General features: G+C 56.4%; 6 protein-coding genes across 6 annotated transcripts; 3 read left to right on the top strand and 3 right to left on the bottom strand.

Moving 5' to 3' along the window:
• Nucleotides 1-23: 23 nt before the first annotated feature.
• On the bottom strand, nt 24-806 carry N657DRAFT_561673 (HAD-like protein; the record flags this gene model as incomplete). The annotated part of the gene is made up of 1 exon (XM_062788071.1): nt 24-806. One exon carries the CDS (start codon nt 804-806, stop codon nt 24-26), a length of 783 nt encoding a protein of 260 aa, XP_062653523.1.
• A 181-nt stretch (nt 807-987) lies between these two features.
• On the bottom strand, nt 988-1,845 carry N657DRAFT_92137 (uncharacterized protein). Its single transcript, XM_062797593.1, has one exon. It carries the CDS (start codon nt 1,655-1,657, stop codon nt 1,169-1,171), a length of 489 nt encoding a protein of 162 aa, XP_062653522.1. The 5' UTR covers nt 1,658-1,845; the 3' UTR covers nt 988-1,168.
• A 1,537-nt stretch (nt 1,846-3,382) lies between these two features.
• N657DRAFT_640417 (uncharacterized protein) lies at nt 3,383-4,087 on the top strand. The gene has a single exon (XM_062791966.1). It carries the CDS (start codon nt 3,437-3,439, stop codon nt 3,734-3,736), a length of 300 nt encoding a protein of 99 aa, XP_062653521.1. The 5' UTR covers nt 3,383-3,436; the 3' UTR covers nt 3,737-4,087.
• A 1,495-nt stretch (nt 4,088-5,582) lies between these two features.
• On the top strand, nt 5,583-6,833 carry N657DRAFT_653046 (fucose-specific lectin; the record flags this gene model as incomplete). Its single annotated transcript, XM_062794361.1, has 6 exons — nt 5,583-5,647; nt 5,729-5,765; nt 5,846-6,000; nt 6,066-6,177; nt 6,208; nt 6,265-6,833. 6 exons carry the CDS (start codon nt 5,583-5,585, stop codon nt 6,831-6,833), a joined length of 939 nt encoding a protein of 312 aa, XP_062653520.1.
• A 478-nt stretch (nt 6,834-7,311) lies between these two features.
• Nucleotides 7,312-9,020, top strand: N657DRAFT_653045 (cytochrome P450; the record flags this gene model as incomplete). Its single annotated transcript, XM_062794360.1, has 5 exons — nt 7,312-7,388; nt 7,739-7,976; nt 8,006-8,296; nt 8,614-8,786; nt 8,909-9,020. The coding sequence occupies 5 exons, from the start codon at nt 7,312-7,314 to the stop codon at nt 9,018-9,020; spliced, it is 891 nt and encodes a 296-aa protein (XP_062653519.1).
• A 214-nt stretch (nt 9,021-9,234) lies between these two features.
• N657DRAFT_660991 (kinesin-domain-containing protein) lies at nt 9,235-13,470 on the bottom strand. The gene is made up of 3 exons (XM_062795074.1): nt 12,813-13,470; nt 10,606-12,765; nt 9,235-10,559 (listed from the first exon to the last, which is right to left on the bottom strand). The coding sequence occupies exons 1-3, from the start codon at nt 13,278-13,280 to the stop codon at nt 9,633-9,635; spliced, it is 3,555 nt and encodes a 1,184-aa protein (XP_062653518.1). The 5' UTR covers nt 13,281-13,470; the 3' UTR covers nt 9,235-9,632.
• Between the last annotated feature and the right edge of the window lie 357 nt (nt 13,471-13,827).

Below are 13,827 nucleotides of genomic sequence, written 5' to 3'. Positions count from 1 at the left end.
GTGGCGTTGAAAAAGACGTCTATCTACTCCTGCTCCTTCGCAGCAAACTGCCTCTCGACCTCATCCGCAAACTCCCCAATCGTCTGAAACATCCACTCAAACGCCAGCTTCCCCTCCCCCTTCAGCTTCTCGTAATCCCCTCCCGTCCCGTACCCCTCTGGCTTATCCCCTCCGCGCGCAATCCACACGCTCCTCAACCCAAGTTCCTTCGCAGGGACATGGTCGGCCGTCAGGCTCCGCGCCACATGCAGCAGCCCCCCTTGCTCCTTGTCCACCCCAAATTCCCTCCTGGCTCCCGCAAATAGATACCGAAAGTTGTCGTGGCTCGGCTTGTAACTCCCGATTGCCTCGGCAGTGTAGACGGCGTCAAACCTCGCCCCGGCCAGCGGCCCCGCCACGGCCCGCGTAATGTTGGCCTCGTTGACGTTGCTGAGGATGATCAGCTTGTAGTACCTCCCCAACTTTAAAAGTCCTTCCACCGTGTCGGCGAAGGCTGGCCACCGGCCGGGTCCATCGCCGATTCGCGACAATGTCTCTTCGGGGAGGTTGACGTTCTGTTCTTTGGCCAGCCGGCGGAAGGACTCGACCAGGTTGGCGTCGTAGGCGAGTTTGGGCTGCGTCGCCCAGAGGTGCTCTGAGTGGTCGTTGAAGCGCTGCACGGCGAGTAAAGGTGTGGTGTGCCAGGGGTGGGAGGAAGGGAGGGCGGTGAGGAGCGGGGAGAGGTCTGAGAGGAGGCCGGATTCCCAGTCTATGAGGGTGCCGTAGCAGTCGAAGGAGAGGGCCGAGAAGGTGGTGAGGTCCGACATGGTCTTGGTGGGAAACTTGAAAGGGTGGGTTGGTGGGATGTGGTAGAGTGGGATGTCACGGAGATGAGCGAGAGGGGGTTGCTTTCAAGATGAGACTGGAACGTGGATGGATTGGAGAATGAGATGAATGAGAAACGAGGCCTGGTGAAGCTAAGGTAAGAGCGCTTCATTCACTGGAAGTCGAGTTGATATGATTTCTTTATTTAGCTCATCCCCCTCAACCCCTCTCCTGAGCTCTGTGGCAGCACCCGCCGACCAAACCGGTTATCTCCGGCCCCCGCTCCGGTGACGCATCCCCGGGCGTGGCGGATCGGCACTCGGCGAGCTGCCCGGACGAGTCACCCGGACAGGCAATCCCCCTCTTAATGAAAGCTGCCGTCTCCAGAAGGGCTGCTCCTGGAGTGGAAATCTCGATTGCGAAAATCGCGCCCTTCTTGTCTCTTTGCCGTACGAATAGATAAGTACGTGTACAGAGTAGGGCCCAGCCTTCCATATGGTTGGGATCCTGCATTCGGCCATCTCACCTCACCCACAAATCGTACCTTGGCAATTCGACTGATAAGATAGTGATCCCCCCATCTCCACACCACAACAAAAGACTGAGACAAAGACCACCAACTCTCGGCCGTCACTATCGCATCTAATGGCAAGGTGGCCGAGCGGAATGAAGTCAAACTGAAAGCCTCTAGATCAGAGGTTGGCCACTTCTGGAAACATGAACATGAACGGTGTAGTCCAGGACGTCTTTCCTCCTCCCACTTCCAAGTTTGCCGCCGTTTTATCCCCCAATCCACCTGTTCTTCCCCCCAATGTGTCACTATTTTCATCACCTCATCCGACCCTTTCATCATGCAGGAGCCACGAAATTGTCCGTTTTTGATCCGAAGATCGCTATCCTTGGCCAGCTGAGGGCATGAGGGCAGGTAAGACGTGGAGGACGCCCATTTCAAGATGCTGAATTCAGCGCTCCCAACAATCCAATCAATCCAATCCAAGCCTCATAATTGGATTGAATTGAGGCCTTTCTGAATAATTGATTGATTGAAGGCCCAGAATTGAATTGAATTGAAGAATTGCAATTAACGTCACATGATCCCGGGAGGTTATTCCGAGCCGACCGAATCACTGGGCCTTCTCCAGACATCCAGGTTCCTGATTACAACCCTGCTAAGAAGGACCTTGATTTCGCAGCCAATTCTTTAGGCACTGGAGCTTTGATATTGTATCCTCCTGTGTAGAGTGCCTCTGCATTCCCACGTCCAGTTTCGCAAGGCTGAACGTCCTCTCGCACTCCGTTGACATGGGTGGAAGAGAGAGCAAGTCGAGCGCCATCTTTGACAGCCTAGGAAATCGCTCCTGGTTACTCAACCACCACTGCAACGGATCTTCCACCGGCCTAACAGGCTCGCCAAAGTAGGCTGCTACCTCATCCAGGCCGTGGAGAGCCTCGGGCGGATCGTAGAAGTCATCTCCATAGAGGTAGTGTTGTAACGGGCTGGACCCGAGATGGGCCTCGATGACCCTCGGCCAGCTCTCGTATAAGCACGGGTCCACCAAACCCCCTGGATGAAGCTATTCCCACTCGACCCACAGTGTTGAACCTTCTAGCAGCGCACACCTGTGAGGATAAATTGGCTCCCCAGCTACCAGAGTCTCACATCTCTTCTTTCCTTCTCCAAGTTCAGTGTACTCGTAGAGTCGTCATCAGCTAGTTGCAATATACTACCTGAGACCGTTACAGGTAATGCTGCGGGCCCGGCGAAGGCGGGAGAATGCGCTGTTTCCGGCGGTAGAAGCAGTCGATAGGAGGGTCGGAGCATCGCTGGCAGTAGAAGCCGTGGCTGAGCAATCGGGGAGGTCAGCCATAGCGGTACTTCGGAGGCAGCTATGGCCTAGTAGAACAGTCGGGCTCGACCCGGGGACGCAACACCAAGGGGAACCATCACGATACAACGCGCCTCGAACTAGGGGGGCACCCACAACGCGTCCGGTCCGGCTGTTTTTCCGGCTAGATGGGCAGTATCCCCCCCCCCCCCCCCCCCAGGGTTTTTCAGGGCGTCCAAACAGGGAAAAATCAGGCCTAATAATTGACAATTCGTCAATCAATCACAGTGTCCGAATTGGATTGAATTGAGCCCAAAAAATCCATGCTTGAATTGGATTGGATTGATTGGATTGGAAGATTGCCAAGAAAAATTGAATTGTTGGGAGCGCTGGCTGAATTGTTGCATGGTTGGGCAAGGAAGGGGGACTGAAACCCTGGATTTTCTAAGACCTATACACAGTAACTACGTACTGTTGAACTGCAGATGGGCTCTTGGCGCCTAGAACTGGCAATTCAACATTGTCGTCAAGCTACACGTGTAATACAGTAAGGGTTGCAAATCCAAATTGCATGATGCATCTGGGGATTGTGACTTCAGACTGCATTTGTCCGTAGGCGGCCAGGTCTCTGTAGACGACCCGACTCCAGGTACGTTGTCCAACGTATGTGTCAACAGTATATAGTAGTCGGGGTTGCATGCCAACGTCATCCGGGACACCGTCCTCCATTTCTTCTCCCCAAGAAGATTTGACAGAAATAATCACTACGACACTGCAGCAATCGAAACAGCCAGTTGGCAGCAACCATGAGCGTCACCGGCCTGTCTGCCCATCCGCGTGCGATGGACGAGCCCCTCCCTTCCGAGGTTGTCACGAATCCGAACAGCAGTATCGGCTATCGCTGGATCGTGACGGATGCCGAATGCGCTCATATAGCCGACATGCTCCATGTTGACAGTGACTTTGAAGCTCACGCTTTGAATCCCATTTACACCCAGCCAACCCAACATTGCCGCGCACTAACATGCCTCTTAACAAGCCTCCAAGATCACGATCCGAGGCAATGTCATGGCACAGCAACGGTCCGTCTGCACTGGTTGCGGTAAGTACAGCGGCCTCGATGACTTGGTGCACAACGCCTTGTACACCGGTATCCACTCTGCGGATTCGTGCTCGATGTTCTAGTCAATGGACCGAACGGCCCGAGTCCTCCCCATGATCTTGTATGCTCTTGCTGCACTACCAAATATGAAGCTCGTTCCTTTGGGGGGTTGTGGGCCTGGCATTGTTAGACGGAAGGGAAGATGGATTGTATGAGTCGAGTCTGTTGGCTTGGACGCTTCTTGAACTTAGTATAGATCTTTCATCCGGCCTGCAAGGGGCCAAGGGTACGGTTTTCCCGTATCCAGAGCGGTCGAACGTCCGGCACACCCTCGTTAGAATACAATGGCGTAGGAACAACAATCAACCAGCGGTCGCCTCTTGGCGGTTTCAGAGCACGATCCTGTCCGAAGTCTCGGCTCTCGCAGACCAATCGCGAAAAAGCAACTGTGCCATCGCCTTCTAGATCACCCTTTGGCTAGCAGCGAGAACCGGTCGGGTTGCAGGATCAATGACTGACCGGAGGGTCGCTGGTTGGATCGGTCGATCCGATCGGCATAAACGAGATTCTCGGACATGACGACTTGTGGTGATCCCGAAACAGCGACGTCCCAGTCCAGCAGGTGATGGGACATATCAAGTTCTGAATATGTCCGTGGCAATAGAGCCGGTACCGTGCCTTAGGCCTCACTATTGAGTCCGATGTCTCGGACTTCACCGAAGCCGTGACAGCGAACTATGTAGCTAGTCTAAGTTGAGCTCGCGCAGTACTACTGGAAGCATCAATAGAGTGATGTGTTGAGACGGCTGAACTGACCGTATTCGCTGGATTTTCGCGGCAGAAGCGGCGGCACGATCGGAGGGCTTGTGTTGTCCAGGGACTGCCGCAAACATCATCAGCTGCCATTCGTCTGCAGGGGATTATCGCTCGGTTCCGCCAATGCAGTATCCGAAGGTCCGAATCGGTTCCTGGATGAACAACATGAGCGTATCGGTCCATCCGGCTAGGGGCAAGTCGACAGGGTAGAAAACGGCCCGCATTCGCTGGAAGATGAAGTCATGGGTTCCGAGGAGCGCGGTGCCGAGCCGGGGGAAGCCGAGCTTGAGATGTCGTGCCATGAGAACTGTGATACCTTGAAATAGCTTACCCAACATCACTCGATCTTTTCAGGTTCACGTTGCAACTTGCAATTCGGCTACAGCGGCTACCAACAACAGCTACTTCTGAACTTGACAGGGAGGCTGAGACCCTGCGTTTCCCTTTCTATTTCCGTAAGAGCTGAGAGCCCAGCAGCAACTTCAAGTCTCCCACCGACAAATAGGTGCCAGAATCCGATGGCTGTATGGCGTCATCAAAGCCGCAGCCATAGTCTTTCGAAATCGGGAAGTTTCCAGTCTATTAGTCCAGCATATCCATCGGTTTCGGCTGGAGTTCATTATCGGAAAGATGGAAGATTCGGGCCTTTTCCGGACTGGAGTTTCTCCGAGCTCCGAGGTGCCGCGTACGCTGGAGAGGGTCGTGATGGAACTACAGAGCAACCTATCGTCGATGGTGGAGGTGCTACAATGGTGTATCGCATTGTAGAGGGCACCCCAATCAAGGCCAAGGGCCATCCTCGTCTTCTCAGACATCATCATGTCTTAGTCCCCACCGAGCCATGTCACTGTAACCTGCCATTATGAGAAAGAAGAGCACGGTCCTGCAGCTCTTGGTCGTTTAGAATGAGCCTTCCTTCAACCGTCTGAAAGTATAAGTAAGCCGCTTGCGAACCAGCAAGATCTCAACCTGATCAAGACGCACCTCAGTCCACCACACCTTTTTCCCGACCAAAGCCTATACCTGCTGCCGTTATGGTTCGCATTCCCACTTTCCTGGGCTTCCTGGCCCACGGCCTCACCTTGGCCGCTGCGCTTCCGTCTACAGGCAAGCTCGACAGCCGCGCAACCACGCCCAATTAATGGCAATCCCTCGGTGGAACGGTGGCCTCGCCGGTCAGTGTCGTGTCTCATGATACCAACCGCCTTGATTTCTTTGTTCTCGACTTGGACTCCTCTGGCTGATTTGTTCCCCACAGCCACTAGCTACCTGATATGTTATCAAAGACCTGAACAAGTGCGTTGACAATTTAACCAAGCACCGCGCCTGGGACGGGTTGAGCTGGCGTGCATGGGAATCCCTCGGGGCTGTCCATCACACCATTCCCGCGGCCGTATCCTGGGGCCCGAACCGCATCGATCTCTTCACGCAGGGCTCTGACTCGGCTCTCTGGTAATATCCTCTCCCCATGTGGTACGGCATTAGGTGTTGCTGACAACCCCCACCCCTTCACTCAGGCATTCTTGGTGGGACGGCACCCGCTGGGCCGGGTGGGAGTCACTCGGCTGTGTCATCCAGTCGCCGCCCTCGGCGGTTGCATGGGGTGCCAATCGGCTCGACGTCTTCGCCGTCGGCGGGGACTCGGCTGTCTGGTAAGAGAGTCCTGCTCTCAAAAACAAAGAATCCACCTCAGGGCGTCTCTTTACTAACAACAAGATAAACAACCCGGGCATCGCTGGTGGGACGGGACGCGCTGGGGCGGCTGGGAATCTCTTGGCGGTTCGGTCAAGCCCGGCACCGTCTCGGCCGTGTCGTGGGGTCCCAACCGCATCGACCTGTTCGCCGTTGGCCAGGACCACGCGCTGTGGCATCGCTGGTGGGACGGCGCCCGCTGGGGAGGCTGGGAGTCGCTGGGCGGGGTGCTCCAGTCGGATCCCGTCGCGGTTTCATGGAACGCCAACAGGATCGACGTGTTCGCGGCCGGGACCGACCATGCGCTGTGGCATCGCTGGTGGGACGGCAGCCGATGGGGTGGGTGGGAGTCGTTGGGAGGTGTGATCGAGTCGATTCCCTCGGTTGTGTCGGACCAGGCCAACCGGTTGGATGTCTATGCTGTCGGAACCGACAGCGCGGTTTGGCATCGCGGATGGGATGGGACCCGGTGGAATGCGTGGGAGTCTGTTGGTGCTAACGTGGTGTGGCAGCCTTCTGCCGTGAGTTGGGGCCCGGGCCGTGCGGACGTCTTTGCCGTCGGACTTGACTATGCGGTTTGGCACAACTGGTGATCGGATGATGATGATTGCCGTCACAGCTGTAATAATGTCGAAAGGCGCATGGGGCGGTTTTCAGAGGTATCCGACTTTCTGTGGCAGCTCAACCTGCCCGGATACCTTACTCTCATTGAAATAGCGCGAGAAGTCAAGTCTGTTATTCTAAAGTAGTAATTATGCACCAGGAGAATTGGAAACTCACATTCACTGACATCTCGCGTGCACAGTCCGGGACAATGACATGAGACCTAAGTCTAGGGGATGGTTTGAGAATAAGTTACCGTTTTTAAGTTTGGAATCCGATGGCAAAACAATTATCCCGGGTCCGTTGGCGTCAAAAATCAACAACTCATGAGTTACGAGCGTGGCCCGTCTCATGGACTAAGACTCCCGAGCTTAGCTGGCAAGGCAGTTGCAGGTTTGCAATGTCTAGACTAGGTAATAAATCAAAAAATTCCTCGACGCCACCTCAGTTCTGTAGCTGACTCGAACAATGACGCGTGACGGCAACGCCAGTTTACTTATTATCCTCCTGCTGCCTCTTCAACTTTTGCCATCCTTTGCCTTTAGGTATGCCGTGACTTCTCAACCACAATGCCTATCATGTTCCTTGGTTTCTTGCACCCAGTAGGAGTGCTTTGGACAACAATTGTTGGAGTGACGTCTTGCTTTTCTTCCTTCCCTACAGCCAGTTTCCAATACATGTACTAATCATTCCCGACTGTCCAGGTGCTGTTCCTCCTCTTCGTCGCGAGAGGAGTGTACGCCTATTTACATGCACTAGCTGATGTGCCCGGCCCGAGACTCTACGCCTTTTGGGACCTGCCATATCTATACCACCTCTTGCGCGGCGAGTGGCCGCACAAGCTGAAGCAGCTGCATGATGAGTACGGGCCCGTCGTACGCTTCACCACCCCCAGCGCATGGAAAACCATCTACGGCCACCGCGCCGCCGGCCAGATCATCGACGTGGGCCGGTGGTACAACTCTGCCACCTTCGACCTGATCGGCGATCTCGCCTTCAGCCAGTTCTTTGGCTGCCTCGAGAGCGGCGGCTACTATCCTTGGGTGGCCATTATCTTTGACAACATCAAGCTCAGCGTCTTCGGCGAAGGCCTGCGGCCGCACCCGGCGCTGAAACTTTCGGGGTCGCTTGTCGTCCCGCAGGATTTGGTACGCAGCAACAGGGAGCACTGGAGTTGAGCGAACAGACGGCCAAGCGCAGGCTCGCGAGCGCATATGTGTCGCGCGTGAATTTCATGTCATATATCCTGCGGCATAACACGGACGAAGAGAAGGGCATGCGCAGCGGCGAGCTCGTGGAGAATGCGAATATATTGATTATGGCAGGGAGCGAGACGACGGCAACACAGCTGAGCGGGACGACCTTCTATTTGCTGAGCAACCGGGATAAGTATGAGAGGTTGGTGCGCGAGATTCGCGGCTCGTTTGAGACGGAGGACGTTACCCTGCTAGTGGTGAATGAGCTCAAAGTATATGAATGCTGTGCTGGAGGAGGGGTTTCGTATGTGTAGGTTATCACCCAACGGTGGTGTGTGTTCTTACTGTGACCATTCTCGCTTACCCTCTTTACCCAAACAGACCCCCCAGTACCCCTTGCCCTCCACCGGCGCACGCCCTCGAAAGGTGAGTACATCTAGGGATCCTGGATCCCGGAGATGTAAGGCGGAGTCCTGTCATCACAGGCGCTCCGTCCTCCCCCTCCTCCTTCTTTCCCCCCCCGTGCTTCTTCTCACTTTCAGCACACTGACAGCGTGCCGTCCCACATCTTCAGACATCCGTGGGGGAACCCCAGTGGGCGTCCTATCAGAGCGTGACCAACTTCCGCGACGCCAACAAATATGGCCCTGAGCGCTCGCTCGGCGGCCCCGAGTATGCCCACGAGGTACGCGGCATGTTGCAGCCGATTTCGGTCTGCCCGCGAAACTGCATTGGGAGGAAATATATGTCTTCCCTCCAACATCCCTTTGCATCTTCCCTCGTCTCCTCCAGGAGTGTACATGACAGGCCCGGTGTTGTGGATGGCCCTCTCGTATTGTGAAGTTGCTAACTCTGCACTTACTATGTAGTCTTGCCTATGCCGAGATGCGGCTCATTCTGGCGCAGCTGCTGTGTAACTTTGACTTGAAGCTCATGTCTGAAAGTAGGAAGTGGAACGACCGGGACATTTACGCGCTCTGACAGAAGGCTGCCATCAATGTGAAGCTCTTCCCGGTGTCGAGAAGACTGCCCGGCAAGTAGAGAAGAACGAGGACCCTCCCAGTCCGGATTGCTGGTGGATGAAGTGCTGCAATATCTTCTGGACATCTGCGGCGCACCGGGCTAATGTTCCGTAAAGCTACATGTACCTGGTCTCTGTTGGTGCGGTAGAGGTAGCGAGAGTTGAGGCCTTTGACAAGAACGCGGCGAATGTACTATTGACAGTCTTAAAGGCTATATTGCTTCAGTGGTTTACCATCACTGTGATGGGAACGGTAGGCATCAACACCTTTGACCAGAAACCGGAATTGCTGGACGACACCAACAGCATTCATGCCGGGGGGAAGACAACGTAGAAATACCCAATCTGCCATATCATGATGACAGCAGTGACTGAAATCAGACCGCCAACCCCACTAGAAAAGGCGTAGAACCGTACGGGTATCGGTGCTCAGTAACCCTACAAACATAGAACAAAACTGCCAGCCAGCCAGCCAAACACACCAAATGTTGGAACACCCCTAACTCCAAGCCGGACACCCCAAAATCAAGTCAAAGCCGAGATAACTGAAACGATCGACCGTTGAAGGTAGCTTAATGCAACCGCGGACTCTTCCTCCTAGTCGAGCCCCGCATGACCGGCGGCGGCAGTGGCATATTCTCCGCGCCCTCCGCCACGGGCCCAATCCTCTTAGACAGCCGGGACGCCCTCGTCCGGGTATTACTGCCATGGTTGCCAGGCTTCATCAGGAGCGACGCCGCACCATCCCCACCACTTGCACCAGGCGGCACTAGAGACGACAGGACACTCGCCGAGGGGTCAAACTTCGCCGGGCTCGTCACGTTGGGATTGACCTCGCGCAGCGAGCTGACAGCAGCAGCCAGCGGGCTCTTATTGTTGCTAGAACCAGTGCTGTCGTCGCTGTTGGTCGGTGTTCGGGTCGGGGACCTGACCGGCGTGAGGTTGATATCAGGCATGATTGCGAAGGCGTTCGGTGGGGAAGTGGGCGAGCGGGAGTGCGAGCGCGCAGGCGACTCGCGCATGGCGGCGAGCAGGTCGTCGTGGGGTCCCGTGCGAGGCAGATCCGTCGGGTAGTGGTATTGGGTCTTCTCTGGTGTCTCGCCGGTCGGTTCGTACTCGCGCAGCGCGGTGTTCTGGACGTCCTGGCGGAGCCCGGCCAGCGGCTGACACACCCTCTCGTCGAGCGGCTCCAGCGACTCCTCAAGCTTCTTGGCATCCGTGTCCATCTCGTCGCCCAGGGTGTGTACCCTTTCGAAGGTTTGCTTAAAGTGACCGGATATGTTGGAGAAGGACTGCTCCACCGTGCCGGTGAGGCCCTGCACTGACTCGGCGTGCCGCTCGTGGTGGAAGGCGTTGTGCGACTTGGCGCGCGAGACAAAGTCGTCGAGGTCCTGCATCTGCACGTCGAGGTCATGCATCTGCTCCTCGACCACCCGCACCGTCTCGGCGTGGACCGACTTGCTCGTCGTCTGGATTGAGGTACTGTGCTTGTTTGCGGCCTGGTACCGTCAGCTTTGTTCACACAGAGGAACACAAAACACTCACCGTCCAGTCATCCTTGAGCCGGTTCTTCAGCGCATCCCTAGAGCTCGTGACATCCTCAAGCACCTTGCTGTCCTTCTCGCCCCATGCCTCCATGCCCGCAGAGTACTCGGCCACGCTGCCCTCGAACGTCTTGTTGGAGTCCAGAATGGTGTCCTGGATCTGCGCCGCCTTGTCAGCCAGCCGCGACTCCTGGAGCTCGCCCTGCGCGTTGACCAGTCTCGTTATTTGCATGAGCAGCGCCTGCCGCTCCGCTGCCGCCTGCTGCCGCTCCTCATCCAGCACTTCCTGTATCCTCGAAGACACCGACTCGTTGGACTCGACAATGGCCTGCGCCGCCTCCTCCAGCTCGTGCCTGAGCCTATCGGACTCGGCCTTCTGCGCGCGTATGTGCCGCAGCAGCTCCTCAAACACAGACTTGAAGTCCTTGCCTAGCGAGCTGTACGACGTGTGCAGCTGGCTGTGGAACGTGCTCAGCTCGCTCAGGACATCGCCGGCAATGCGCTCGGCCGCCGCAGCAATAGCCTGGAGACTCTCGCCGACGCGCTGCTTCACGTTGTTCCGAACAACCTTGATCTCCTCCAGCACGACGTCCATCTCCTCTTTTGACCGTTGCTGCTGCTCTAGTAGCTGCGTCCTCGACTCAGCGAACTGGGCCAAGTTCTCGTCGAGGAACGTCTGCGTCGACGACAGCTTCTCCAGCTCCTCCTTGACAAACGCCTGCATGCGCTGCGACATGCTCGAGATATGCTCCTCCTGGCCCTGTCGGAACTCTTCGATTCGGCCCTCCACAATCTCGGTGATATCGGCGACGTGCGCCTGCGACATGTTCCAGGTGCTGCGGTTGAGGTCGTGCAGATCCGACCTTCGATCGTTCTTAGCGTGGAGACCCTCGATGTCGCCGACCGCTCTTTTGAGCGTGCTGAGCAGGTCACCGCCGACGACAGCCAACTGCTCTTCTGTTGCTTGATGGGCCTTGCGGAGGTGCGTTTCTTCCGCCAGTGCCTTCTTGGTGGCTGCCAGCACGATCTCGGTCTGGTCGAGCACCTCTTTGGTCTCGTCGAACCGGGCCATCGTGCCCTCGTGCTCCTTCTTGAGCCCCATCAAGTTGGACGTCACAGACAAGAGCTCCTGCAGCTTGTTCTTGAGGTTCGTCTCAAGCGTCTCGATCTTGGCCGCCTGCTCCTCCGTCAAGATGCGGCGCGACTCGTTTTGCACCGTTAGCTCCTCGTACATGTCGTTGGACAGGTAGACGCCGTTGCGCTGCCGCGTCGCAATCAGCTCCGCCTTGAGACGCTCAATCTCTATCGTAAAATCCCGCAGCAGCGTCTTCTTGCTAGTCAGCGCGTTCAGCTGCGGCTTGTTGCGGATGTTCTTGGCTCGGAAGGCGTAGTCCAGCGTCGAGATGGTCTCCTCGAGGTTGCTCTTGGCCGGGGATATCGTCGCGATGATGCACGTCTTGGTGCGGCCGCCGAGCGAGTCTTGCAGCAACCGAGTAAGTTTCGACTCTCTGTAGGGGATGTGGGCGCTGCGGTCGACGAGAGCGTTGATGACCCGCCCGAGCGTGAGCAAGCTCTTGTTGATCAGCCCGGCCTCGGCAGCGCGCTTGTTTTCGGCCCCTGACCGCTGGATGTTCTCGCTGCCGGCCAGATCGACCAGGTTCAGCTTGCCCAGCATGAGAAAGTCCTCCCCGTTCCCATCCGTCTTGTGCTTCGCATAGACCGTGATGGTAAAAACCGTGTGGCTCCTGCTGCTCAGGTCGTTGCACTTGGTGGCCGCCACCTGACGCTTCAAGCTGCCCTCGCGCAGCCACCTGAGGCCTTCGCCGGCGTTCTGGATGTACCTCTCCTCCATGCCCTGCACCATGGTGGTTGAGTGGCCTTTCCGTGATGTATCGTCGTAGATCTTCAGTTTCGGGTTGTCGTCGGATGCGAGCAGGTCGCGCAGTTCCTCGTTGTAAAGCTCGATAAAGGAGCACCGGACCGAGCTTTCCTGCTCGTCGAGCTCGAGTTTCCGAAACAGCGCCTGGAGCACCCGTGGGATGATGCCGGCGTTATCGGACAGCATCCCCATCGTCTCAGAAAGGTCACCCGACATTGTGTACGTCTTGCCCGTGCCTGTTTGGCCGTATGCAAAGATGGTGCAGTTGTAGCCGGCCAGCATCTGCCAAGGTCAGTCGTGGCAGGAAGCCGTATGCCTGAAAGTCTTACCTCGTCCAGAACCGGCCTCACCGCCTCTTCAAAAACCATGGCCTGGTCTGCCGCCTGCGAGAAGACGCGGTCAAAGGTGTAGGACTTGTTGCTGACCGCATTCGGCCCCATCGACAGCTCGACCACCTTGCCCTTGGTCGCCTCGGTCCGCACCACCACGGCGCTGTTCTCTTTGACCTCGCGCTCGTTTCTGCCGCGACACCTCACAACGACGTTGATGTTGGTAGCCTCGCCGTCGTCGGGGTCAAAGTCGCGCTCCTTGCGCTTTGCGCCTGCCGTGGCAGCTGTCGCTATCGATGCGATGGACTCTGCTGGTGATGCCGCTCGTGCGAGTCGCGATGTTACCGACGCGTTTCGTGTGACTCCAAGCCTCGATGTCGCTGTACTATTTCGTACTCCGGGGCGGATGCTGGAGCGCCCCGCGGTTTGCCTCGGGGGTGGCCCCATGGCTGTGTTTCTGCGCTCCATCAGGAGCTTCTGTATATTGTGCTGGTTGCTGTGTTGTCTCGAATTGGCGAAGCTAAATAAACAGATAGGTAAACCTTGACCCCAATCCAAGAATCTGGCGCGTTCTTGCGCCTCTTTGACGGAGATAAGGGAATAGCTGGAGTGTTAGGATTGCCGGAGGGACAATGGTGGTCTGAGACTTCGAGTGGGGATTGCAAGTGTGCCAAGCGCGACACAAACAACCTTGCATGCAAGACGCACATTTGCGATTGCCGTAGCAACGCTCTCTTCTCAAAACGCCTTGTTCGCTCTTGGCAAGCCAGGGACCGGTGGGTCTGCCCCTCAGTGTCGTCCTTGCCTGCCGGATGACGTTCTCACCTGCCTGGCGCGATCACGAGGGGCTCAGGGTCCAACCATCGTATACTTGAGGTACTTCCTGGCCTTCTGATCATCAACAAAGGCTGGTTATTAACATAGCTTTCTCGTCATATATTTTTGTGAGCTTGGCCAGCCCTTCTGATCCCGCATCTGCGGCAGCGCCGCAGCCATTACCATCCACTCTTCATCG

The sequence above is a fragment of the Parathielavia appendiculata genome (assembly GCF_033297405.1).
Source record: "Parathielavia appendiculata strain CBS 731.68 unplaced genomic scaffold N657scaffold_1, whole genome shotgun sequence".
NCBI lineage: Eukaryota > Fungi > Ascomycota > Sordariomycetes > Sordariales > Chaetomiaceae > Parathielavia > Parathielavia appendiculata.
The sequence above is the reverse complement of the archived record's forward strand: the minus strand, read 5'-3'. Positions and strand labels throughout refer to the sequence as shown.

Coding starts and splice junctions, on each gene's coding strand:
- N657DRAFT_92137 (XM_062797593.1), bottom strand. CDS start 1,657: ATGATGAAAGGGTCGGATGAGGTGATGAAAATAGTGACACATTGGGGG.
- N657DRAFT_640417 (XM_062791966.1), top strand. CDS start 3,437: ATGAGCGTCACCGGCCTGTCTGCCCATCCGCGTGCGATGGACGAGCCC.
- N657DRAFT_660991 (XM_062795074.1), bottom strand. CDS start 13,280: ATGGAGCGCAGAAACACAGCCATGGGGCCACCCCCGAGGCAAACCGCG. Junction 12,766..12,812: donor TGAGGCCGGTTCTGGACGAG/GTAAGACTTTCA, acceptor TGACCTTGGCAG/ATGCTGGCCGGCTACAACTG. Junction 10,560..10,605: donor GGCTCAAGGATGACTGGACG/GTGAGTGTTTTG, acceptor TGACGGTACCAG/GCCGCAAACAAGCACAGTAC.